Source organism: Rhincodon typus, chromosome 29 (genome assembly GCF_021869965.1).
Source record: "Rhincodon typus isolate 14 chromosome 29, sRhiTyp1.1, whole genome shotgun sequence".
Lineage (NCBI taxonomy): Eukaryota > Metazoa > Chordata > Chondrichthyes > Orectolobiformes > Rhincodontidae > Rhincodon > Rhincodon typus.
In genome coordinates this window covers 21,092,813-21,119,114 of record NC_063360.1, presented here as the reverse complement: position 1 = coordinate 21,119,114, position 26,302 = coordinate 21,092,813, and the positions used below count along the sequence as shown (strand labels likewise).

General features: G+C 39.7%; 1 protein-coding gene across 1 annotated transcript in view; it reads left to right on the top strand.

The window, feature by feature from the left end:
• Positions 1-26,302, top strand: part of gipc3 (GIPC PDZ domain containing family, member 3) — an 81,556-nt gene that overhangs the window by 43,261 nt on the left and 11,993 nt on the right. The window contains exons 4-5 of the mRNA XM_020513910.2: positions 18,229-18,341; positions 25,401-25,482. Of these exons, the coding sequence (XP_020369499.2) occupies positions 18,229-18,341; positions 25,401-25,482 (195 nt within the window). The remainder of the gene's footprint in view (positions 1-18,228; positions 18,342-25,400; positions 25,483-26,302) is intronic.

Below are 26,302 nucleotides of genomic sequence, written 5' to 3'. Positions count from 1 at the left end.
CCACCCATTTTACCATGTGCCGAACCTGAAATAACTCACCATTCACCAGAGATCGAAGAATTAACCGGAATCCCTGGCGCCATGTTTAAAAGCCAGTGGTGCACCCAGACAGGCACTGTCAGTACAGAGGTGCCTTGTAATGCTGTTGCAATTTGACCCAGATGTGGCAGACAGGAGGAAGTTGACACCCTGCTGCACAGACAGGAGTTCCTGCTGGATAAGGTAGTGCACAAGTGGAACATTGTCTTTCACAACACCAGGAGATGCGAGTTTGCTTATTGGTTCCACTCAGATTAGAACAGTCTCAGCCGAATAGAGGAATACCCAGGATTGTAGGAAGAAGGCCGGTGTCATTCTCCACTTCGCCAGGGTAAGTTTCTCCAATACCTCCCATTCCCCACTCTATCTCTGCTACCCCACCCATTACCCATCAAGGCTCGTGCTCTAGCACTTTCACTAACACATGCAATGTCTTTCCCACTTGACCTCGCTCCATCCGCAACAACACTAACCCTACGCGCTCTCTGCGCTGCCTGACTATTTGCTTGTGACACCTCCTCACCTGCTTTGTATCACCCACTTTCATCTTCCGTAATACCTGCCTTTGTCTCATTCCAAGATGAAACCAGCCCACAATAAGACGTTAAGAGTCAAAGCGGATGATGTGCTGCCTATCATTTAACGCCTCATCTCTTATAAGGAGAGAATCTTGATTCTGACCACCCCAAGCAGGGCTTGGACTTGTATCAGAGGCTGTCCTTCATGTATCATGCTAGGATCGCCTAAGTGATGACCATCCCCCTTGACTAGATTGTGGCAGGATATGACAATTATGGCAGGCTTTCTGGCTTTGTAGCTGCACTCAATTGCATGGCAACACAGTGATAGTACGGTGCTGCTATCTCTGACTGAGGGGGCAAAAGGAAAGGCTCAGCAATGCAGCTTTGGATGCTGAGCGTGTCAAAGTAGGCTCAGAGTAAGTGAGCATTATAATAGCAAGTGAAAAGCCTGCAGATGCAGCCTGGTCGGGTCCTTGAGCTTGGTGTGTGTTCCTGAGTGCACAATGTCCTTGCTACAGCATCACAATGATAGTTACAAATCCAGCTCAAGGTGCAGCATTGAATTGCACAAACGTCTTGTACGTGGATCGGAGATGTCATGAGAATTCATAGAGGCTGGCACATGCTGGATACCAATGTCAATGTGGATGTGTGTTGCTGGTGCCCATGAAGCATGCCTGAGATTTTGGTGTTTCCTAACATGGAGCTCTTTTGGACCAAGCAACTAGCTGAACTGCAGGTAAACTACATTAGTTTCCATGTTGCATTTTCCCAATTACTAGATGGAATAAAGATTGCAACCCATTGTGAGTTAGGCTGTTAACAAGGCATTTAACAAGCAAGAATGAGTGCCCTCTTTTGTGAAGACAAAGCCAAAATATATGTTCAATTCTTTTGCAATTCCTTTGTTCCCTATTATAAAATCCCTGGCTACTGACAGTAAAGGACCCACATTTCTCTTCACTAATCTTTTTGTATTCACATTTATAGAAGCTTTTATGATCAGTTTTAATGTTCCCTGCAGTTTTAATTTCATACCTTGTTTTCTTCCTCTAGATCAATGATTTTGTCCTCTTTTACTGAATTCTAAAATGCTCCCAATCCTCAGGCTTATGCTTTTTCTCTTTGAGTCTAATACCATTCCTCATTTCTTTTATAAGCCATGGTTCAGCCACCTTTAGTGTTTTATTTTGTGCTAGACAGGAATGAATAACTGTTGCAATTCATGCACATGTCCTTTAAATATTAGTCATTGCCTATCCACGATCAACTCTTTCAGTAACTCTTTTAGATTCTCAAATTCTTCCTTGCCAATTTACACCTCATTGCCTGATAGTTCCCTTTACTTAGATTCAGGATCCTAGATTCCAAATCAACTACTTGCCTCTCCATTTTAGTGAAGAATTCTGTCATATTATAGGAACATACGAACAGGAATAGGTCATTTAGCCCCTCAAGGCTCCTCCACCGTTCAATCAGATCATGGCTGATCTGTGGCCCATATTCCTTGGTACTCTTGCTGAAAGAAAAGTTGTCTATCTCAGATTTAAATTTAATAATTGAATTAGGATCTACCGCTGTTTGAGGAAGAGAGTTCCAAATTTTCATGACATTTTGCATGAACAAGTGCTTTCTAATATCTCTCCTGAATGGCTTGGCCCTCATTCTTAGAATATGATCTCTGGTTCTAGAATCTTCAACCAGTGGAAACAGTTAATCTTTATTTACCTTGTCTTTCCCTGTTATTATCCTGAAGACCTCAATTAGATCACCCCTTAACCTTCTAGATTCTAGCGAATGAATGTCTAATTTGTCTAATCTTTCCTCATACATAACCCCTGAAGTCCAGGTATCATCCTTGTAAACCTGCCTTGAACTCCCTCCAGGGCCAAAACATTCTTTCTAAGGTGTGATGGCCAGATCTGTTCACAGTACTCTAATTGGGGACTAATTAGGGTTAGAATGTGTGCATCCTTATACTTCAGCCCTTTAGACATGAAGGCTAGGATTTTATTAGCCTTCTTGATTATTTTCTGCATCTGTTTGTGGCATTTTAAAGAGCTATGCACATGAACCACCAAATCTTGTTGGGAATCCATTGTATTTAACCTTGTGCCTTCTAAAAAATACCCCGGTCTATTCTTTCACAGTCCGAAATGGATCACCTCACACTTGATTATATTAAACTCCATCTACCATAGCTTGGTGCATTCACATAATCTATCAATATCCTGTTGTTATTTTATGTTATCGTCACCACTGTCTACAATGTTGCCCAATTTTGTGTCTTTAGCAATTTTGGATATTTGATTTTTTATGCCATTATCCAAGTCCTTAATGAATATTGTGAGTAACTGAGGCCCTGACACAGATCCCAGTGGGACCCCACTAGTCACGTCCTTCCAATTTGAGTACTTACCCATTATTCCAACTCTCTGTTTCTTGCCACTCAACTAATTTCCTATCCATGTTGGTAATTTGCCCTTAAATCCATGGGCATCCACCTCAGCTAGCAATCTTGTATAGGACTTAAATTAAAAGCCAACTGGAAGTCCATATAAACAACCTCCATTGACTGATCTCTGTCCACCACCTTTGTCACCTCTTCAAAAAACTCTGAGGTTTGTCAGGCATGACCTACCCTTGATGAATCCATGCTGGCTCTCCCTGAATAACTGAAATTTTTCGAGGTGATCAGTTACCCTTATTTTGATTACAGACTCCAACAATTTCTCCACCTCAGATGTCAGGCTAAGTGATCTGTAATTTCCTGGTTTCCCCATGTCACCCTTCTTAAAGCATGAAGTGACATTAGCAAATTTCCAATCCAGAGGTATAACTCCTGAATGCAGGGAACTCTGTAAGATTATGGTTAGGGCACTGGCAATGTGCTCTCCTACCTCCTTTAACACCTGCAGATGGAAGCCATTGGGTCTTGGGCGTTTGTCAATCTTCAGTTCTGTTAATTTCCCCATTATTGTTGGTTTACTTAGCTAATTTTATTTACACCCTGTCCCTGATCCTCTGTTAATTTCTTTGGACTTCCGGCAAGCTATCCTCCTTTTCTGCTGTGAATGCTGAAGCAAAATAATTGTTCAGCTTGTCTGCCAAATCCCCCATAGTCATTGACAATATCGCTACTCTCAGCTTTCAGTTGGCCAATAGTACACTTTAGTAGTCACTTTCCCTTTTTACAACTATAAAAACTTGTCTTATTTTCTTTTATGTCCCTTGCAAGTTTCCATTCATAATCCTTTTTAGCTGCTTTGTAAGCTGCTTTGTGGCCCTTTATATTTGTCCTGTTCTGTGGGATCTGTACTGTCTTTGTATTTTTATAAGCCTTTTCTTTTAATTTTATGCTGTCATAGAGTCGTAAAACAGGAAAACAGACCCTTTGAGCAAAGTAGTCCATGCCAACCATTATCCCAACCTAAACTAGTCCCACCTGCCTGAGCTTGGCCCATATCCCTCCAAATATTTCTTATTCATGTACATATTTAAATGTCTTTTAAACATTGTAACTGTACCTGCATCCACCACTTCCTTTGGTAATTCATTCCACACACTAACAACTCACTGTGTAAAAAAAAAAAAATCCCTCATGTCTTTTTTAAATCCTTTTCCTCTCACCATAAAAATATGCCCCCAGTCTTGAAATACCCCTCATTAGGGAAAAGACCTTTGCCATTCACCTTATCTGTGCTCCTCATGATTTTATAAACATCTAGAAGGTCACCTGTCAACCTCCTACACGCTAGTGAAAGAATTCTCAGTCTATCCAGCTTCTCCTTATAACTCAAACAACTTATATTGTCCTTTACCCCTTTAGATGTCCATGGCCTTTTTTTTGTGAAGGAAAGCTTTTCCTTCTCTTTGATACAAACTGCTTCTGAATAGCATTAAATGTTTCTGTGAAAACCCTCCACGATTCCTCAGTTGCTTTACCTATTAGCAGAACTTCTCAGTTTACTGTGGGCAGTTTTTGCATCATTCCATTAATGTCTGCCTTACTTAAATCCAAAATTCTAATATCTGATCTCTGCTTATCTTTGCTTATGGTCATTCTTCCACAAGGGACCCGTACTCAAGATTGTTCATGAATTCTTTCTCATTGTGCAGTATCCAGTCTAGAATAGTCTGTTCTTTGGTTGGTTCATCGATGTACATATTCCATGAAATCCTCTTCCACAATTTCATTGCTAGTTTGATTTGACCAACCTATATTTAAATTAAGGTAACCCGTAATTATAGTTGTAGCTTTGTTGTATGTGTCTTTGACTTCTTGTTTTGTGCTTTACCTTACATTTCCACTACTATTTGGGGGCCCATAGACAGCCTCCAACAATGTTTCTGCCCGTTAGTATTTCTGATTTCCACCAATACAGATTCCACATTGTGAATTTCTGAACCAAGATCCTTCCACACTATTGCATTGGTTTTCCTCCTTTACTAACAACACTACCTGTGGCCTTTTCCTTTTCGTCTGTTCTTCCTAAATGTTCAGTTCCCAAACTGATTACCTTGCGACCATATCTTTATAATCACAATTATATCATAACCGTTTGAAGGTCTTACGAGGAAAGGCTGAGGGACTTGAGGCTGTTTTCGTTAGAGAGAAGAAGGTTAAGAGGTGACTTAATAGAGACATACAAGATGATCAGAGGATTAGATAGGGTGGACAGTGGGAGCCTTTTTCCTCAGATGGTGGTGGCAAGCACGAGGGGACATAGCTTTAAATTGAGAGGTGATAGATATAGGACAGATGTCAGAGGTAGGTTCTTTACTCGGAGAGTAGTAAGGGCATGGAATGCCCTGCCTGCAAAAGTAGTAGACTCGCCAACTTTAAGGGCATTTAAATGATCATTGGATAAACATATGGATGATAATGGAATAGTTTAGGTTAGATGGGCTTCAGATTGGTTTCACAGGTCAGCGCAACATCGAGGGCCGAAGGGCCTGTACTGCGCTGTAATGTTCTATGTTCTATGTTCTATGTTTATATCTATTTGTTCTAGCAATTCATCTACCTTATTTACAAATGTTCTGTGCATTCAAACACAGTCTTTAGACTTTCATTTTACCCTTGTCAGTTATCTTAGAATTATTTTGCACAATGGCCCCATTTGTTTTTCTCCCATGTTATTCTACCATCCACTTTTGCTTCTTACCTTTCTGTCTTTTGTTTCTATCCTTGTTTCCCTCTCCTCTGTCTTCCATCCTCAGGTTCCCATCCCATTTGCCTTGCTTGTATGATTCCTTAGTTTTTTTCTCCTCATTAATCTTCATTGTCACCTTTAAGCTATAGGTAATAAAGACTGTACACTGGGGCTATTCTGAAATCCATTTGGTATTATAAATCCTCCATTCATTAAAAAGAATGAAAATATTGCCAGTCATTATTGCAGCCTCTGAACATCCAGTTATGAAAGAGATTAAAACCAAAAAACTGATGGCATGGAATCCTCTCAGATATTAGAGATGAAGTGTTGGGTCATGTGAAAGGCTGCATATGAGATGGAAGCGGAGGGATGAGTGCAGTGTAGATACAGGAAGACAGGATGTAACTTATGAAACAGGCACAAAGATAACATCTACGGGAATTTTCCTGCTTCACACTCCCAATGAGGCAAGTCATCTTTTGGATTGTATTTTGAAATACAGGTAGTTGTTGGGTTAAGGAAACAATGACTGTACCTCAGGCAAGGTTGCTCGGAAGTGAGAGTGTATTCTAAGGGGAACCTGATGTGAACGTTTCCATCTTTACTCATGGTCTCACCTCCAAAGATCCTCCAAGCAGCCAGGGAGATCCTACATTGTTTATCAGTTCTGTTTTTAAGAGTGAACTCAACCCTCCCAGATGGTTCCCATATTATAACTTCCTATTCATATTTTCCAATACCCAGGTATGCTTTCTTTCTTTGATGTCTCTCTCGAGTTTAGAACGTTTGCCAGTTTCTCATTTACCTCCTAGTCACATCTGATTGATTTTTACCGCTCTGGAATGAAGTAATGGTTAGGGTTGACCTTGCAGATGCTTAGTTGATTAGAAACAGTTCAAGACCCTGAGGGTTTTAAGTAAGTTTTTTGTTGCATTAAAAAACAAGTTCTCTTCAGTTACCATTGCATGCAACAAATGATACCTACTCATAATTAAAAACAGAGCATCTGATAACTCATACATTCAAGTTTAGTACAGTATGTGCATGAAGGGAACTGTTAAAACTTATTTGTTCATTTATATTTAGAAATCCTGTGGAGAAGTTACGTCTTTTAATTAGTTACATACAAGGCGATTATAGCCACAGGAGGGTTATTCCTGAATATTACAATGTGTTGGGGAGCTGATGATGAGATCATGGTGTGGAATAAATAATAAATTAGATTCACTGGTATCTGAAAGCATTCTGAGGAAAGATGGAACTTAATTTGAGTTGAATTCTGAGAGAGAACTTTCTCAACAGTGCTATTAATATACTTCTGGGATCTGGGTTGGCTCAATTGCCGGGATAGCTGATTTGCAAGCAGTATAACACCAATAGTGCGGGTTTAATTCCCACACTAGCTGAGGTCACCATGAAAGTCTCACCTTGTCCCTTGCCTAAGGAATGGTGACCCTAAAGATAAACCATCACCACCAATTGTCTGCCTCTAATGAGCCTGGGACTATGATGACTTTATTTGCTCTAAATGTATGTTTATATCACCAACTCAAAAACAGAGAATAAATCTTAGTTCACTCCAGTTTAAGCAAACATTTGAATGTTTATCAGCTGTGTGCCTAATGCTTAAATTATAAGACAATCTATATTCCATTATTAATAATTGTAATATTCCAGTAAGTATAATACAATAAATCACTTATCAGATTGGCACTGCTGCAGGCACTTCATATTTCCAGTCATTGTATCTAAACAATGTTGGTTGTATGCAATCGTTCCAGACATGTTCAGGCAGGCTTGAAGACAGGGAGGTAATTTGGAAATGAAGCATTGGGCTGTTGTGTTAGTATGACAATATTTTCCTGATCCAGACAATCTCATTGGAGGTGGGGTGGAATGGACAATGGCTATTGTCCTGTAGTGTGTAAACTTTGTCTGCATTCTCTGGTGTTTAAAAAACTGAGATGTGGTCTCATTGAAACGTTCAGAATCATGAAGGATATTGACAATACAGATTCTGAGATGTTGGGGAAATCTAAAACAAAGAATCACAGTTTCAATAAAAGGAACCAATCATTTGGATCGAGATGGAAAGAAAGTTCTTCTTTCAGGGTGTTATGAAGTTTTGGAATTCTCTGCCCTAGTGGGGTGATGGTTTACCATCAATGAATGTATTTAGGCTGAAATAAATGCATTTTTGGTCCTTTAGGAAATCAAGGGATATGGGGAGTGGACAGGAAAGTGGTGTTGAGCCCATGATTAGTCATGGTCATATTGAATAGTGCAGTAGGATTGATGGATTGTGTGAACTTCCTGTTTCTTATGTTTTATGCATGCAGCCAATCTACATAATTAAAAGCCCTCTTAGGGCCATAGTGGATATGCCTTTGAGATCTTGCTGGTGGTGGACCAGCTCCTTTCCAGGGTCAAAACCCAACTGCAGGTGTCAGCTGGTGACGTCTGACCCCACAGCCATCCTGTGGAGGGATTTTTTGTCTTACCAAGCCAGGCAGCTTTGGCCACAGCTGATTTTAAACTTTTGAAGAAGGCATCTCAAGATGGAGGCATCCAAGCAGCCCTCTTACTACAGTGGCACCTCTGCTGATGGGTTTGCTGTCCTTCAATTGACTAGGCCTGCAGAATTAGGAGGTGGCCAATTGGAGGCCAATGCTTGAAGGGAGTACAGGAGAGGCTTATGAGAAAGGATCCAGGGTTTAGACACTGTTGTTAATGTCACTGTCTGAAAACTGGGTTGAACTGGGTGGAGGTGACCTAAACCTCCCTCATAGACTACACAAAAGCACCTACGTTTCCTCTGCCCTCACAAGGAAAGTAAAGCGTAAATCACCACAAGAACCTTTTCAGGGTAGTTCTGGGTCCAAAAGCTTTAGTCTCTCTTGGACAAGAAAGACATATGCCATTGGTCCCAGAGGCTGCTGGTTAAAAATAGCATTCCAGCAATGAAGTCATCTGCGCCTGATTTTTTTGGCGGGTTCAGGATGGCATCCTTTTTCCGTAGCTAAGAACAGAATGAAATGTAAGATTAGGACATGAAAGCGGGTTGTCAGTCAATAATTCTCCAAGGTGACTTTAACTAACTGTCTGCCCAGGTCTCACCACTTTAAAATCATTCTTAATGTTTCTTTCATTAAATAAATATTCCTATCTCCATGATTACTCTCCTCAACAAATCTATCTATTCTCCACTCAAACAGGCCAATTGTGGATTGAAATCTGAGTGCATCTGCATCTTCTCATTGATAGCAGTCTCGTGCACTGTTTCAAATCACTCGAAAAATTCCTTTTATTTGCCTGCCAAATTATGCCTACTTCTTCCCTCATCCACTGTTGGCTTCAGTTCAAAGACAGAAAATTACACTCTGAGCTGCAGAGAGATCTGGGTGTTCAAGTGAATCACAAAAGGCTAGTATTCAGGTGAAACAAGTGATGATGAAAGCTAGTAGAATGTTCTTGTTTATTATAAGGGGAATTGCATACAATTGTAGGGCCTGGGCTTGCTGCAATTAAATTGGCATTTTTGAGACCACATCTGGAATACTATGTACGTTACTGGTCTCATTACTTATAGAAGGATTTACATGTGTTGGAAAGAGTTCAGAAAAAGTTTGCAAGACTAATACCTGGAATGAGCAAGTGGTCTTATAAGGAAAGGTTGGACAGGCTAGGAGTTATGAAGTGTGAAGGCAACTTGATTGAAACTTAGAAGATCCTGAGAGGATTTGCCAGGATGAATGTCAAAAGGATGTTTCTGCTTCTAGGAGAACATAGAATTAGGCCTCACTGCTTTTAAATAAAGGAGTCACCTATTTAAAACAGAGATAAGGAGAAATATTTTCTCATAGAACAAGACAATAGAACTCTCTTCCTTAAAGGGTGGTGGAAGAAGAGTCTTTGACTATTTTAAGGTCAAATGTGGATAGATTCTTGATAAGCAAGAGAATGATAGTTTACCAGGGACTGATGGGATATTTGTGGAGTAATCAGATCAGCCATGATTTTACTGAATGGTGGAGCAGGTTTAAGCATTCTAGTCCTGTTCTTAATTCATATGGTCACAATAAATTAGCTTTGCTGGTATCTGAAAGCATTCTGAAATATGAACTTAATTTGGGTTGAATTCTTAGAGAGAACTTTGTTTTGTTATTGCTCAAATATATTTACATTTATAACATGTACATTCAGCTCAATATTTATATTACATGTACATATGTACGTAAGAATGTAAGAAATAGGAAGAGTGTAAGCCATACAACACATTAATACCTGCTTCCCCATTGAACAGATTCATGTTGAACTTCTATATCAATTCTGCTCTTCTGCACCTATCCGCATAACCCTTGACTCCCTGAATACACAAAAATCTATCATTCTCAGTCTGGACTATATTCAATAGATGAATATCCATGGCTGTTCGGGACAGAAATTCACAAAAACTCATAATTTTCAGTGTGAAGAACTTTCTCATTCAATCTCAAATGATCTTTTACCCTGAGATGATAAACCCCAATTCTAGAGTGCCTAGCCAGTGGAGCCATCTCTTGGCATTTACCTTTCAAGCCCTCAATTAGGTCACATCACATCCTTCTTAACTTCTGAGAATATAGGCTGAATCCACCCAATCTTGGACATACTACACTTTTCTCCAATGTTTAAAACTGCCCTTTGCCTCATGACACCCTCCCTTTTCTCTAACCCAATAACCCTCCAAGAACTGTTGGCCCTTCCATTCAGGTGTATTAAAAGTGATATATATGTTGTTTAGAGGACTATCTTTCTAGCTTTTGTACCATGTTCAAGTATTTAAATTGGGGAAAGTTTGTAGGTATGTCGAGGCTGGCTACCTTCCCCTGATTACAGGAGACATGGAAGATGGCATCAATCCCTTTAATTATCTTGTATGCACTGCGGACTGCAATGATGTGAGGAACATGCTACTATCCTATTGCTATTGCTGCACTCCTTTATTCAATTAAAAGGAACAATCTGCAATAAAGCCTTTTGCGTTGTCAGTTTCCTTCCTTTAATTTTTTTTCAAATAGTTCAGGGGATTTGGCCAGTTGCTTATCAAACAGTTAAGAGTCAGGAACATTGCTGTGAGCTTGGATTCACATGTAGTCCAGACCAGGTAAGAATGGCAGGTTTCAATCCCCAAAGAACATTAAAGAAACAGATGGATTTTTATAAGAATCAACAATCATTACCATTAGACCAAATTATTATTGAATTCAAATTTCAGTGTGTTATCAGTTTATCAATAGGATTTGAACCCACATCTTCAAAATATTAGACAAACAGGAGGCTTGAAGAAAACAGCAAGCCAGGCAGCATCTGAAGGAAAGGAGCAATCAACATTTTGGGTATTACCCTTCTTCAGGAAGAAGTGTAATACCCAAAACATTGACTGCTCCTTTCCTCCAGATGCTGCCTGGCTTGCTGTGATCTTCCAGCTTCCTGTTTGTCTACCTGGATTCCAGCATCTGCAGTTTTTTTGTCTCTTCAAAATATTAGCCTGGGTTACCAGATTAGACATCTAGTGACATTCGTACTGTGTTACTGCCTCCCTAAATTGTTTGTGTTTAAATAGCAGCAGCAGCCCTTTCACTGCTGCTGCTGTGCACTATCCTCTACCATCAACCTGACCCCTCTTTAAAAGTGTACAGCTGCATGACACAGATATAGTCTAAAAGATAGGTTTTGCCATCACTGCATGAATCTAAATTTGTCTGAGGTCAGCTTCCAAAAGGTGTGCCAAACAAAGCTAACAGGTCATAATCAAATAACAACAAGTCTGCAAAGCTGACATTCAGATTTTTTTAGCTTTAATTAGATGAAATTGATGTCACATTTTAGATCCTTGCAATTATTCCAAAATAGTCATTGTTTTTTTTGGTCTCACTTACCATTCTGGTCTATATTCCTGTTGAATATTTACATACTACTTAAGTGGACCCAGATTTGTTTGAACCAAACATTTCTGTTTTGTTTCAATGCTAATCCCTCAAGATTGATGATAGCTTTAACTTCACAGCTCTGCTGTTCTTTAAAAAGTAAATAGAGAGACTTCCATGCTGAAGCATCTTTATCTCAGTTTATCAATTCACTTCTTCTGAATTCCATGACATCTTCTTAAACATTTGCTGCACTCATGATTAAGCTTTGCAAGATAATTATATGCAATTTTATGAATTAAAGTTTATATTACTTTGGAAGAAATCAGCATTATTGCATGTGAGATCCCAACTATTTTATAGAATTCATTATTTCTATTATCAAAGGTTATTAAGGTGAGGCCACTATTATTTTCATGATGGAAAGTTTTGAATGAACTCAGAAGTGAATATTCAATTACAATTGGGATATTTGAACTTATCAGTGTGATTTTCCATTTATGGCTTCATTGAACATGTGAGGAGCAGAATGTCAACTCTGCCTAGCCAATGGTGTCATCAGGGTGTAAAATCAATTTCCTGGCCTTCAACATCATTAAAGATAAATTGAATTCCAAGGTACTGGCATTCTCTAATTCAGACCTAATCCTAGTCTTCCCTCTGTGATAGCAAGAACTGCAGATGTTGGAGTCAGAGTCGATATAGTGTGGAGCTGGAGGAACACAGCAGGTCAGGCAGCATCAGAGGAATAGGAAAGTCAAAGTTTCAGGCCTAAATCCTTCATCAGGACTGATCAACAATCAGAGTAGCACACAAGCCCACATCAACCCTACGACAACTGGTCACCCGAACTAAAGACCCATTCCCTGCCATGGACAGGACCAATGTCATCTACAAAATCCCCTGCAGTGACTGCGAGAAACACTACATCGGACAAACAGGAAGGAAACTAACAACGAGAGTACATGAACACCAACTGGCTACAAAAAGACATGACCAATGCTCACTCATCTCGATCCACATGGACAAGGAGAACCACGACTTCGACTGGGACAACACCAAGATCCTGGGACAGGCTAGGCAGAGACAAGCACGAGAATTCCTGGAAGCATGGCACTCCACGAAGCATGCTATTAATAAACACATTGAAATCGACCCCATATACATTCCATTACGAAGGAAAACCGGGAGTGAGGCAATCCATCTCAATGGACCCCAGAGTTTAAAAACCAGGTGGGAAAACACACCGACGCTTCATCGGAGGCTGCACTGAGGATGTTACCCAGTATGATAATGAAACGTCTGCAAAACAACAAACCAGCTCGGCGAGCCAACCAACATCAACACCCACAACCCGAGCTACAGATCTACTCCAAAACCTTAGATGCAACAATTATTTAAATTTCCTGTTTAGCATGCAGCTATCACACTTCGATTATAACAAAAATAACTAGATCTAAATGAAGGAGACAAATCAAGGTTTCCTTGAGTGATAGAAAGAGGAATTTTATTACCCACTACCTTGACAAAACCAATAAAGATGCAACATCAAACATACAAACAGCTAATGATCATATAGAGTGGTGGGGATGTGTTTTATCAGGTACAGACAAGAAGGTAAAGGCAATTGAGCCTTCAAATTCTTGGAATTGTCTCAAGTCCTTGGATTGTGAGAATGACCTGAGTCCTGACTGTTCTTGTTATTGAAGTATTTTTTTCAGCAGCAGCAAAGTTTTCAGACAATCTTGAGTTCTGGGTGAATGCCTGCTATTTCAAGTTGCTTTTATCACCAGGCACTCTCTTTGTGTTAAGTGAGACAGTATATTCCAGTGCTTGCCTACAAATCCACTTTATCTTGTCTTTGTCCTGCTGCTCAGAAGTGATTGTTGAGATTTGGTTCAGTGTGTACACTGAGGGAAAGTCCTGTGCTTTCCAGACTGGTTGTACTTCCAATAGTCTTTGTCCTTATCCACACAGGTAGCAAACACATAACTACTTTTTCTTATTTTTTCATGGAATGTGGGTGTTGCTGGCTGGATCAGCATTTATTGCCCATCCCTAGGTTTCTGACAAGGTGGTGATGTAGTCCATTTAGTGTAAGTACCCCACTAAACTGTTAGGGAGGGAATTCCAGAGTTTTGACCCAGTGACATGAGTATCAGTGTATCAGGCTTGCTTGTGGCTTGTCTGATGGATAGGATCAGTATCTGTGGCTTCCTTGTTTTCTGTGTCAGTTAGATTTCTCTCACTCCATGCACTATTGATCGCCTGACTCTATTCTGAACCAATCTATGAGACATGCACAAATTCTGGAGCAAATTCTCCCGAAACTGCTCCCCTAAAGTTTCAGAACATCTCCAACTTACATTCAAACTCAATGAGAAAGAATAGAAACAGAGACAACTGTCTCCGTGTCCATTCAGGCTTGACCCTAAGATCTTCAAAGAAGTGGCTCATGAGGTAATAAATGTGTTGGTGTTAATTTTCCAAAATTCATTAAGCTCTGGAGTGGTTCCATTAGAACAGAAACAGTGAAATTAACCCCTCTGGAGATGAGGTAGAAATTGGGAAATTATAGGTCATTTAGCTTGATGTCTGCAATGGGGTAAGTGTTAGAATTGTGCATTAAGGAAGTTATAATGGTGCACTTAGAAAAGCTCAAAGTAATTAGGAAGAATCAGCATGATGTTGTGAAAGGGAAATCCTGTTTAACTGATTTTTTGCAAATCTTTGATGGAATAACATGTACTGTGAATAAAGGCAGTGCATTTATGTACTATATTTGGATTTCTAGATGGCATTTAACATGATTCCACAAAAAAAAAGGTTATTGTATAAAGTAGAAACTGATGGTTTGGGGGTAACATAATAAACATGGACAGAAGATTGGTTGGCTAGCTGAAAACAGAAAGTATGCATAAATAAACCTTTTTCAGGCAGGATGTGATGGGTGGAGTCCTCAGGAATCTGTGCTCAACCCTTTTTTTTTACAACTTATATCAATGACTTAATAAAGGTGCCAAGGGATCATATAGTGTATCACTGCATAAGACACAAAAGGTTGGCATGCAGGTACAGCACATAATCAGGAAGGCAAATGGGAAGCCTGCCTTTTTTATGAAAAGAATTCAGCATAAAAGTGAGGATGTTATGCCTCAGTTATACAAGACATTGAGACCACGTCTCAAAGATTATGCTGCTATGGACTCCTGATTTAAGGAAGGATGTAAGTGTATTGGAGGTGGTTCAGAGGAGATTTACTAGATTGATACCTGAAATAGGTGGTTTGGCTTATGAGGGAATGAGGATGTTGGCTTATGGGTGGCAAGGTGGCTCAGTGGTAAACGCTGCTACCTCACAGTGCTAGGGACCCGGGTTTGATTCCATCCTCAGGTGACTGTCTGTCTGTGTGGAGTTTGCACATTCTCCCCATGTCTGCGTGGGTTTCCTCCCACAGTCCAAAGGTATGCAGGCTAGGTTGATCAGCCAAGGCAAATGCAGGTGTAGAGGGATGGTGTGGGTCTGGGTGGGTTGCTGTTGGAGGGTCAGTGTGGATTTGGTGGGCTGAATGGCCTGCTTTCACACTATAGGGATTCTATGAAAGATTGGATACACAGAGATTGTTTTCACTGGAGTTCAGAAAAGCAAGCAGTGATTTGATTGAACTATATTAGATCCTGAATGGTCTTGACAAGGTGAACATAGACAGGATATCTCTTCTTGTAAGTCTAGAACTTGGGGGCACTCTTTTAAAATTGGTGTCACCCTTTTAGAACAGAGATGAGAGAAAACATTTCTGTTAGAGGTTTTTGGACTCTCTGTTTCAGAGGCAGTGGAAGTGGGATCATTAAATTTTTTAAGGTGGAGGTATCTAAATGCTTGTTAGAGCAAGAGAACTGAAGGTTAGTGAGGGTAAACGGGAATGTGGTATTCAGAAGAGAAATAGATCAGCCATGATTTTACCAGATGGAGGAACAGGCTTGAGGGACTGAATGGCCAACCATTGCGTCTGATTCATATGTTAGTAATTGTTGCAATATATTTGCTCAGTCTCACTCCACATGACGTCCCACATACCATAGAGCAGAGTTAGACACACAAGACATGTTCTGTCAAACTTTAGCCTAAATTATTTATTGTATTTAGATATTATTTTTAGTTGTAATTTTGAAAAATGTATTTGGCACATGACTTTCACATGACAACAATGAACAGAATTTTTAAACATTTATTGTGTCAAGATTCCACAACAAGTGCTGGAGGTAAAATCCTTCTGCTCTGCACTGAATCGCTGTCTACACCAAATCCCTGAATTTAGCATGGTCTTTACACTGCACTCTTTTCATCACACTCACTGTTGAAGTTGAAATCCAAACCTCAACAAATAGATATCAAACCCAAGCTATACCAGCCCACCCAAAATCTACTCTCCAACCCATGCCACCTTATAGCAGACCTTCTGCCCACAACCGTGGCCTTCGCAACCTAATCCAACTGACTACTCTCCCATCTTGGCGGTTTCCTCTCCTATTCCAACTGACTTACCTGCATCCTGGGCACCCAGCCCTTTGGGAGTGGGTGTAGTTCCAGTTTACAGCTATTGTTCCCTCAGGCACTGCTGGGACCTAAGAGCTGTTGACCATCAGATTGACCAGTAACAGTCTGAAGGAATCTTCCTCCCCACATAGCAGCAAAAGGTCGATCTCCAGTAGATTAATGCTTACAGAGTGTTAATGATTGTGAAGCGACTGTCAGGATTGGCAGGGTGCATTGTCTGATGACTTTTCAGTGGTGGGCAAAAATGCCAACCATCTGGAAACTTCTTGTCATGTGGAGCACTGAGATAGGATTGTAACCACCACTCCTATTAAACAGACAAGTGTTTTCCATCTGTGATGCACTTTAAAGGGGAGGATGTATTAAGTTTGGAATGCAGTTGAAGTCTGTCAATTGAGAAACTGTCCATAAAATTAATGACTTCATTTATCATTCTATTAAACACAACGTCTCCCTACTGATCTTGAAACTGTGGTGATTTTGTGACTGAGAGTTATTATTCTGAGAAAACAGTTTACAGCAATAGGAAGGTTTAGAACAAATTTGGATAGTGTCAAAAACGTGCAGTGTGAGATACTAAATTAGTTTTTGAGGTTTATCGATGTGTTTATGTGCCATACACTTAACAGAACAAATTTCAAAATTATTAAACCCAATTTAGCAGACTGATGCTTGAGCAGGTAAGAATGTTAGAAAGGGAGAAATTTTAACTGGCTAAAATGGTGAGTTTCATAAAGAAATGCAAGTTTGCTGTAACCCAGCACCAAAAGTAAGTAAACAAGGTGTACAGCTGGATGAACACAGCAGGCCAAGCAGCATCAGAGGAGCAGGAATGCTGATGTTTCGGGCCTAGACCCCTCTGAAAAAGGGTCTAGGACCGAAACATCAGCTTTCCTGCTCCTCTGATGCTGCGTGGCCTGCTGTGTTCATCCAGCTCTACACCTTGTTATCTCAGATTCTCTAGCATCTGCAGTTCCTACTATCACCAAAAGTGAGTAGTTGTGATAAGATAATGACATAAGGTATGTATATATCACCATCATTGCTGCACTAATGTTGACAGAAGAAGCACAGGTAGATTATGGCACTCAACACAAAATGAAGAGGATTTAATTTAATCCTATCTACTCCCAAGTGAATATTTTCAATCAAAATTGTACTCCTGAAGTTCACAAATGTTAACTGCAGGCTACAAAAATGGGAATCTCACCACGGAACTCCCACAATTATCATAATACATCTGATCCCATGAATATTGGGGAGGAGGTCACCACTGAGCCAAATTGGGCCACAAAGTCTCGAGATATGTTTGTGCTGGGCTTCTACCAAAATAGAAAATTGAACTTGAGCCTCAAATTCACTTGCTGCATTGCATTCCATGCTCCAACAAGCAACTTTATAAAACCTCAATCCAATGATACTTTTGGGTTTACATCTTGCAGTTACAGATTCATAAACCAGTGGAAACCATCTTTAACTATTTACTCTCTCAAGGTGTTTCCTAATTTTGACAGCTGCTACTACAGCTATTATTTTATGTTGCAGTCAGGATAGCCTCTATGTGCGAGCTTTTCTTCACAACTGTGATCCTTCATTTTTAAGGTGAATCTTCATCAAAGCTCTTCCATGACTAACGTCTTTCCACTAATAACAATAGTATAATGGTGGTGTAATGTATTTATGAATTGAATATAATGTCCTTGCTTTTGTATTCAATGCAACTATCAAAGAACTGTAGGTCCAATGAGGGCTCAGGGCCTTTTGATGACCCTTTCAATTAGTATCCTTACATTTAAAAGTCTTAGAGATAATTTTGATTCTGTACAATCATGTACAATATGTGTTAGTGAATTAGGAGCTCATAATTCACCTCTTCTGGTTTATCATTCCATTTCATGCAATAGATTCAGAATGGGATGTATAGCCACTTCTGTGTTACATGTGTCACAATTCTAGGATTAAAGGGCTATTCACTCTTGATGCTGAATCAGAGCCACTGTATACCTTCAGTTTTTCAATAACGTTTTAATCTAAATTTTACAGACATGATTGCTCGAAGAACAAAATGTGGCAAATCCACAGGTGAGGGAAAAGTTGGAAGTGGAAGGGAAACTTTGCGTTTAAGATCAAAAGGCGCTGCAACAGTGGAAGAAGTTGTAAGTAACACTATTGATTTGATACGACAGCTGGGAGCTTTCTCCACAGAACATTTGCATTTATACAGTGCTTTTAACATGTTAAATGTTTCAAGGCAGTTTAAAGGAGAGATAAATCAAATAACATTAATGCTCATTAATAATAATCATCAAATTTACATTAAACCACATAAGGCAATGATATGACCGGAGGCCTTGGCCAAAAGATTAGGTTTTAATGAGTGTCTTAATGAAAGAGAGAGAAAGGTTTAGGGAGAGATTCAAGAGCTTATAAACCAGGCAGTTCAAAGAAGGAAAAAACTGTAAAACTTTCAAATGACATATACTGGTTGATCCATCTTGTATACTTCAAAATGAAGGTTGAGTATGACCACTGCATTCATTTGTGAATATTACCGGCTTATTTTTACTGGATTTTCCCTCTGGGGAGAAATGATGTACAAAAGGACAGAATTGGTGGAACACAGATAAAGTGGGAGTTGAAAATGAGAATGTGTATTTTAAACTAAAAGCATTACCTGTCTGCAAGCCATTGTAGATCAATGGACATATGACAAACAGGACTTGAAGCAAGTTAGGAAATACTCAGCAGTGCTTTGGATGAGCTGAAATTTAAAAAGGATGCAAGGTGGGAGGCAGGCCAGTTGAGGATGTGAAAATTCAAGTCCAGAGAGGTACTAAAGCACAGATAAAGGTCTGAGCAGCGGGTGAACCAAGGCAGGGGTAGAGTCGACAATGTTATTAACGTAAAAGTAGGCAAATGTGGTAATGCAGAGGATAGGCAGTCAAAAATCACTGCAGGTATGTTTAGAATACTTATGTTGTGAATAGTTGTGTTCAGCCTCACACCACGGCTGAGGCAAGGAGAGAGTCAGATGAAAAAGAATGGTGTTCATGGCAGGATCAATAGGCCTTCCCAATATTTAGTTGGAAGAAATGTCTAGCCATCCAATTCTAGATGTCAGACAAACAGTACATCAAATAAAGAACAGGAGAGAAACTTAGGGAGGTGGTGGTACAGCAGAGCTGGGAGTCTTTGGCATAATTGTGAAGTGTGGGATTACATTTCAGGACAATGTCACCAAGGCCCATATGTAGAGGAGAAACGGAAGGAATCTAAGGATTAATCATTGAGGAACTGCCAAAGTGCAGGATTGGGAAAATAAACCATTTGCAGTTACTTCTCTAGTTAGGACTGGACAGGTAGGATGGAATTAGGTGAGGGGTTCAAATCAATGGGCAAATAAGCACAATTTTTAGAGCTAAAAGCTGCATAAATGTTTAAACCTATTTTCATTTTAGATTTTGAGATGAATAAACCAGGAGGAAGTAAACTCCTATCCTCACATAACATTCTAGGACAATCTTTCTGCAATTTCTTTTCAACAGTGAAAAGTAAATGTTCTAATCCAGCCCTGACAGTAAGTATATAAAAGCTGTGGGCTTTTCATGAGTGTGAATCAGCAAAGATCAACATTGTTAGACCTCCAAAAATAAGTTTTTACTTGGTTTAAGAAAACAAGTTGTTGACCTGAATTGAACCTGCTGACATAAAGTTGCCAAAAAAGGGATGGAAAATAACCTGTCATCATCCTTTAAAGGATTGCAGATCTGAATGACCGATGTGGTATTTAATGTGAAATAATTGCTTGCAAAGACTTTTTATTTGAGCTTGTACCTTTCTAAGGATCAAATGCATTGGATCAGAAATGAACAAATTTGTGAATCCGATGGAGTGGCTCAGCATGGAAGCATCAAACTTAATAGTTTCATATTCATATGCTCACTATTTTAATGGTGATATTCACATCTTCAAAGAGTCGGCAATTTCAGACAATTAAAGTGGTCTGTTAAAAGTGAGGAGTAAAAGAGTAAAAGTAAAAGTGTTCAGCAAACACCTGTGGAGTCTTAAAAGCCATTTCCACTCTCAATAGTCTTTAGTAAATTTAAAGGCATAGGGAATTAAGAAGTAGCAGCAACAATGCAGTCCTAGGCACGCATCTGTGGATAAGTAATTATTGAATCCCTACAGTGTGGATACAGGCCATCTGGTTCAAGGAGTCAATACCAAATCTCTGAATAGCATCCCACCCCATCGCTAAGTCACCTAACTTACACATCCCTGGACACCAAGGGGCAATTTAGCATGGGCCAACCCACATACCCTGCACATCCTTGGACTGTGGGAGGAAATCTACACAGCCACGGGGAGAATGTGCAAACTCCACGCAGACAGTCGCCCAAGGCTGGAATCAAACCCAGGTCCCTGGCAATGTAAGGCAGTAGTGCTAACCACTGAACTACCATGCCACCCAATGGCTGTACCCTTTTCCTCAGTTGTCACACTGATACTACATTTGCTTCTTGCAGGCTGGGTTATCCTTTGCACCTAGCCACAGTACTATCCCCTTGGGGAGCACTGAATATCTATGATGTCACCAGGTTTCAGGCCACAAATAACTTTTACTGCCTCTTTCCAATATTGCATATTAGTTGCAACCACCACTACAGCAGGGAGTGCAGTTTAACACTTGCCTCTCCATTGACACAGACTGCTAGAGGACACTGTCCAACGGTTATTCGGTTTGTCAGGTAAATGGATGATGATGTTTTGGCAGGGGCAGCCAAATCAGCAATGTTGAACAAAGGAAAGAAAATTACAGCACAGGAACAGGCCCTTCGGCCCTCCAAGCCTGCGCCGATCCAAATCCTCTATCTAAACCTGTTGCCTATTTTCCAAGGATCTGTATCCCTCTGCTCCCTGCCCATTCATGTATCTGTCTAGATACATCTTAAATGAAGCTATCGTGCCCGCCTCTACCACCTCCGCTGGCAACGCGTTCCAGACACCCACCACCCTCTGCGTAAAGAACTTTCCACGCATATCTCCCTTAAACTTTTCCCCTCTCACCTTGAAATCGTGACCCCTAGTAATGACTTCTAGTAATGACTTCTGATCACTCATGCATGATTTCCTCCATCCAATCTCGTGTAAAGCAAGGATGTTAGGATTTCATATTAAAGTGATGACAGGCTCTTCTGACACAATCCTCCATGGGAAGTCCACCCATGAACACAATATCTGAGGGTCTTCACTTCCCATTGCGCCCACTGAGGAGCAGATACCAGTTGGAAGACATTGAACACCCCTCAAATTGCTTGGTATCACTGATATCCTCCTTCAGTTTCCTCTCACCTTCCAAACATATCAACTTGGATATTGGCAAATCATAATTGCTACAGACAAACAAAAGTCTAAGTACCAGCATTTTTTAAAAAAATGCAGGACTTTATAAGAAGAGTAAAATAGATGGAAAAATTGTTAGCCTTTTAAAAGTGTTCTTGCATGAATCCTGCCCCAGGTCATTAATGCCAAGGTTTGATAGGCATGCTGGTCCTTTACCTGAAATTTCCACAGGGTCCTCTCAGTCTGAGTATGACTTTGAACAGAGTGCTGTGAGTTTGGTGAGTAAGAGAAATCTTAATCTTTTGCTAAAAATGTACTATTGTTTGTACATTACATTTAAAAAAACATTTAACTGAAATCTACTATTTAAATCATAAATTTCATCCAGGCTCAATCAGGGATATATTCGCTTTCCAATGAAGAGCAGTTAAGTTGGTTAATCAAGGAAACTAACTTGAGCTTTATTTTCTGTAACTGTGGCTAAATTGAGTCAGAGAATATTTAAAAACAAAAATATCGAGTTCAATAATTTTAGGGCCTGAACTCTCCCATGTCCTAGCCCCCTACCCCACACACGAGGCTTTGTTATCACATAGCCTACCATTACACACTGCCTATTTTTAGTCACTAACAGTCCCCATTAACAGCTATTCACCCTCCTAGCCAGATCGTTACCAACTCCTTTGCCCAACTGTATTTCTCTCCCTTTGGGCTCTATCCCTACCTATTGTTTACTCCTTACCCACCCCCCCCCCACCCCCCCACACCCCACCTTTAAACCAACATTTTCCTGGCTACCATCAGTTCTGAGGAAGGGTCACTGGACCTGAAACGTTAACTCTGATTTTTCTTCACAGATGCTGCCAGACCTGCTGAGCTTTTCCAGCAACTTCTGTTTTTTTTTTCCTGATTTACAACATCTGCAGTTCTTTTGGTTTTTTCTTTCAGAGTATATAAATACTGCCATCTCAGTGTGATTTAGCACAGAGTGTGGTTTTGTACAGAGTAGAAGTAAGTCACAGTAACCTTACTAGACCATAGGGAGAGACAACTGGTGCTGGTTTAACCTTAAGGTCTCTACACCTCAGGTTGGGGGAGAGGTTGAGAAAGAGATTCCTCCTTGGTAACATTAGCCATATGGGAATTGAATCCACACTGTTGATATCACCCTGCGTCTCAAACCGGACATCCAGCCAACTGAGCTAACCAACCTCCCCCTTTTGCACAGAGTGCTGGGCATTTGGTGAGTAAGGGAGTTCTATATCCTATTTTTTGGTTGGCACAAGGTAATGAGTGATGAGGATCAGTGCTGGGCCTCAACTGTTTACAGTTATGTAAATGACTTCAATGGAGGGACCAAAAATACGTTTGTTAAATTTACTGATGACACAAAGAAAGGCAGGGCAGTAAGTTGTGAAAATAAAGCAAGTGGCAAAGGGATGTAGTTAGAACAAGTAAGTGAAAAACTATCTAGCAGATGCAGAAAAATACGACATTGTCCATTTTGGCAGTTAAGGTAAAAAAGTCATGTTATCTAAATTGAGAGAGGTTGCAGAGCTCTGAGATGCAAACGTACATAAGGAAGCAGGTCAAAGTTGTCATTGATAAATGACTGTTTATGAGAAATAACAGAAAAATTCGATCCCATGACATTAAAGCCAAATTTTCATCTCCAAGTGGAGGTATGAATCAAGTCACAAACAGTGAACATTGTTTTCATTGCTGGAAAGACACTCTTTCTCTGCCATTCAGACATCACAAAATATTTGTGGCCTATTCACACATAGCACACAGGGGAATATCTATGGATGTTGTTTACGTGAACTTCCAGAAGGCCTTTGATAAAGTCCCTAATAAGGGACTGTTAACCAAGGTAGAAGCATGTGGAGTTGAAGGCAATTAATGACATTGCTGGGACATTGGTTGACTGGCAGGTGACAGAAAGTAGAGGTAATGAGTAGGTACTCAAATTGACAGGATGTGACCAGTGATGTCCTACATGGATAGTAGGAACTGCAGATGCTGGAGAATCCGAGACAACAAGGTGCAGGGCTGGATGAACACAGCAGGCCAAGCAGCATCATAGGAGCAGAGAGGCTGACGTTTCGGGTCTAGGCCCGAAATGTCCTACATGGACGTGTGTTATGGCCTCATTTGTTTACATTATTTATTAATGACTTGGATGATGACACAAAGTTAGACAGCAATGTACACAGCGTAGATGATAGCATAAAAATTCAAAGGGATATTGATAGACTAAGTGAATGGCAGATATAACTATGGCAGATGGAATCTAATGTAAGCAAGTGTGAGATTACCCAGGTTGGATAGAAGGATAGATCAGGGTACTTTCTAGATGTTATGACGTTAACTTCAGTGGATGTCCAAAGAGATTTGGGAGTTCGGTACATAGATCTTTAACATGTCATGATGAGGTGCAGAAAATAATCAAAAAGGTTAATGGAATGCTGGCCTTTCTATCTAGAGAACTGGATCATTTACAAGAATGATACCTGAACTTCAGAGGTTACATTATGAGGAGAGATTACACAGTTTAGGCCCATTTTCTGTATGAATTTAGAACATTAAGGGGTGATCTTATCAAAGTTTGCAAGAGATTAACAAGAAAAGACAGGGTAGATAAAGATAAACTATTTCCATTGATTGGGATTTTAGATCTAGGAGGCAGGGTCTGAGAATTAAGGCCAGACCTTTCAGGAGAGATGTTAGGAAGCACAAAGGGTGGTAGGTATTTGGGATTCTCTTCCACAAATGACAGCTGATGCTAGATCAGTTGTTAATTTTAAACCTGAGATAGAAAAATTTTTGTTAAGTAAATTTAAGGTATTAAGGGATTATGGAGTTAGGTCACAGATTAGCCACAATCTCACCGAATGGTGGAACAGGTTTGAGGGGCTGAATGGTCTACTCCATTCCTATGTTAAAGGCCTTTGGTGGTAAAATGTGTATGCACGTCTCCTGAGATCAGAGTTCATTGTGAGGGAAATTGAGGAAAACAGAAGACAAGCATAAAATGTTTCGACACCTTCAAATGTCACCATTGGATGTTGTTTGTAATCCATCTCCATTTTTAATGAAGCGATTTGACCTGCAAATGATAAATTGACTCTTACATTGACCACCATTGGTAGATTGTTATACTTTTCAATACTATTTTCCATTTAAAAAGTATCCTAAAACAGTCAAAAATGTTTTTTAAAAAGATCTCCTTAGCTTCTGTTTTCATGTTTTATGCTGTAATTTAATACAGCCCATGGTGTTAAAATGTAAGCAATTGCTTTTGAAATCTTGAAAAATATCACCACACCTCTTCCCCTCCATTGCTTGACAGAAACTTTGCTTTTAAATGGAAATGAGACATCTAATGCTCTTATAGTTTCAGACAATTTAGCATGAAGCTTCTGTTATGACATTGTATAGCCTACGTGTGCTTGATTTGGGCTTCAATACCAGTAAATATCTTCAGCTCAGCATGTGGTCTATTAGTTCAGCAATGATAGACACTTTAAACAAGGTGGAATAACAGAATATGCTTTTATTTTGATTGCTTGTTTACAAACCTAATTGAAATTGCAATTTATCACATTAGAATAGCTTTGTTTCTTTCAATTATCAATGTTGGAATCTGGACACTGCCTTCTAAACTGCTTGCCCAAAGTCCTTGCATGCTCCATTGTGAATTCAACACTTTTATGAATAGACAAAGATCCCGAGAAAAGCCATACACTCTGGTACACATTTCGGAAGGTGCAAAACTGAGCAGCATATAAATTCCTGAACTGTTGTGGTTTTAAAGGGAATCTATACACATTTTTTGATTTTGAAAGGGATCAAAATTTCTATTTCTTTAGCCAACAGAGTTTGAAGAACGAGCAACTAAAAAGGTGGATGATTTGTTGGAAAACTACATGGGTATCAGAGATACAGAATTAGGTAAGTCTTCTACTATATACTTTACTGGCTACTTAAAAACATGGGCTCCCACTTAGAAAAGGCTTACTTAAAGATTGAAAGAAGGTAATGTTTGCAAACATTGAACTGGATTGCAATATTTCCTCTCTATTCACATTCCCAGTATGCTGACGGGATAAAGATTTCTTTGCTGATAAATAACTCAAAAGCAATCAAAATTGTTATTCAAACCCAATCATAACAAAAATCTAACTATAATTGGATATCGTTCTCAACATGACAGAATTGAGTCTATTTGCCAAGCACAATCATCTCACCGGCAAATATGTAATACAGCAAACTTGTTTTAACCAGCACCTTATCAACTAGGACTCTTGATAAACTGACGAAAATGATATGCCTCAAATACTACAATGGAAGGTGATGTCTGAGTGTTTATGCTGTAAGTAAAGTATAATGATGAGCTGTATACCCTACATTGTGTCTCTATTACTTACTGTATTTTTACATTGATATTTAGGAGGTGTGTTGATGTTTTTATGTAGACTTTTTTGAGGGACCCGACACACTCCTGGTCCCATAGGTGCCAGCTAGTAAAATGTTTGCTGTAGTGCATTCCACTAGTGTAGTTGTATAAATGTACTTGCAATCCCCATAAAAAATGATAATCGTGAAAAGGGAATTTGAACTTCACGTAACGACGCAAAGGATCACAGAAGATCTCAAGATTTTAGACTTTTACTGTAGCAAACAAAAACTAACATTGACTAAACAATGAGAGATAGTAAGAACTGCTGATGCTGAAGTCTGAGATAAGACAGTGTGGAGCTGGATGAACACA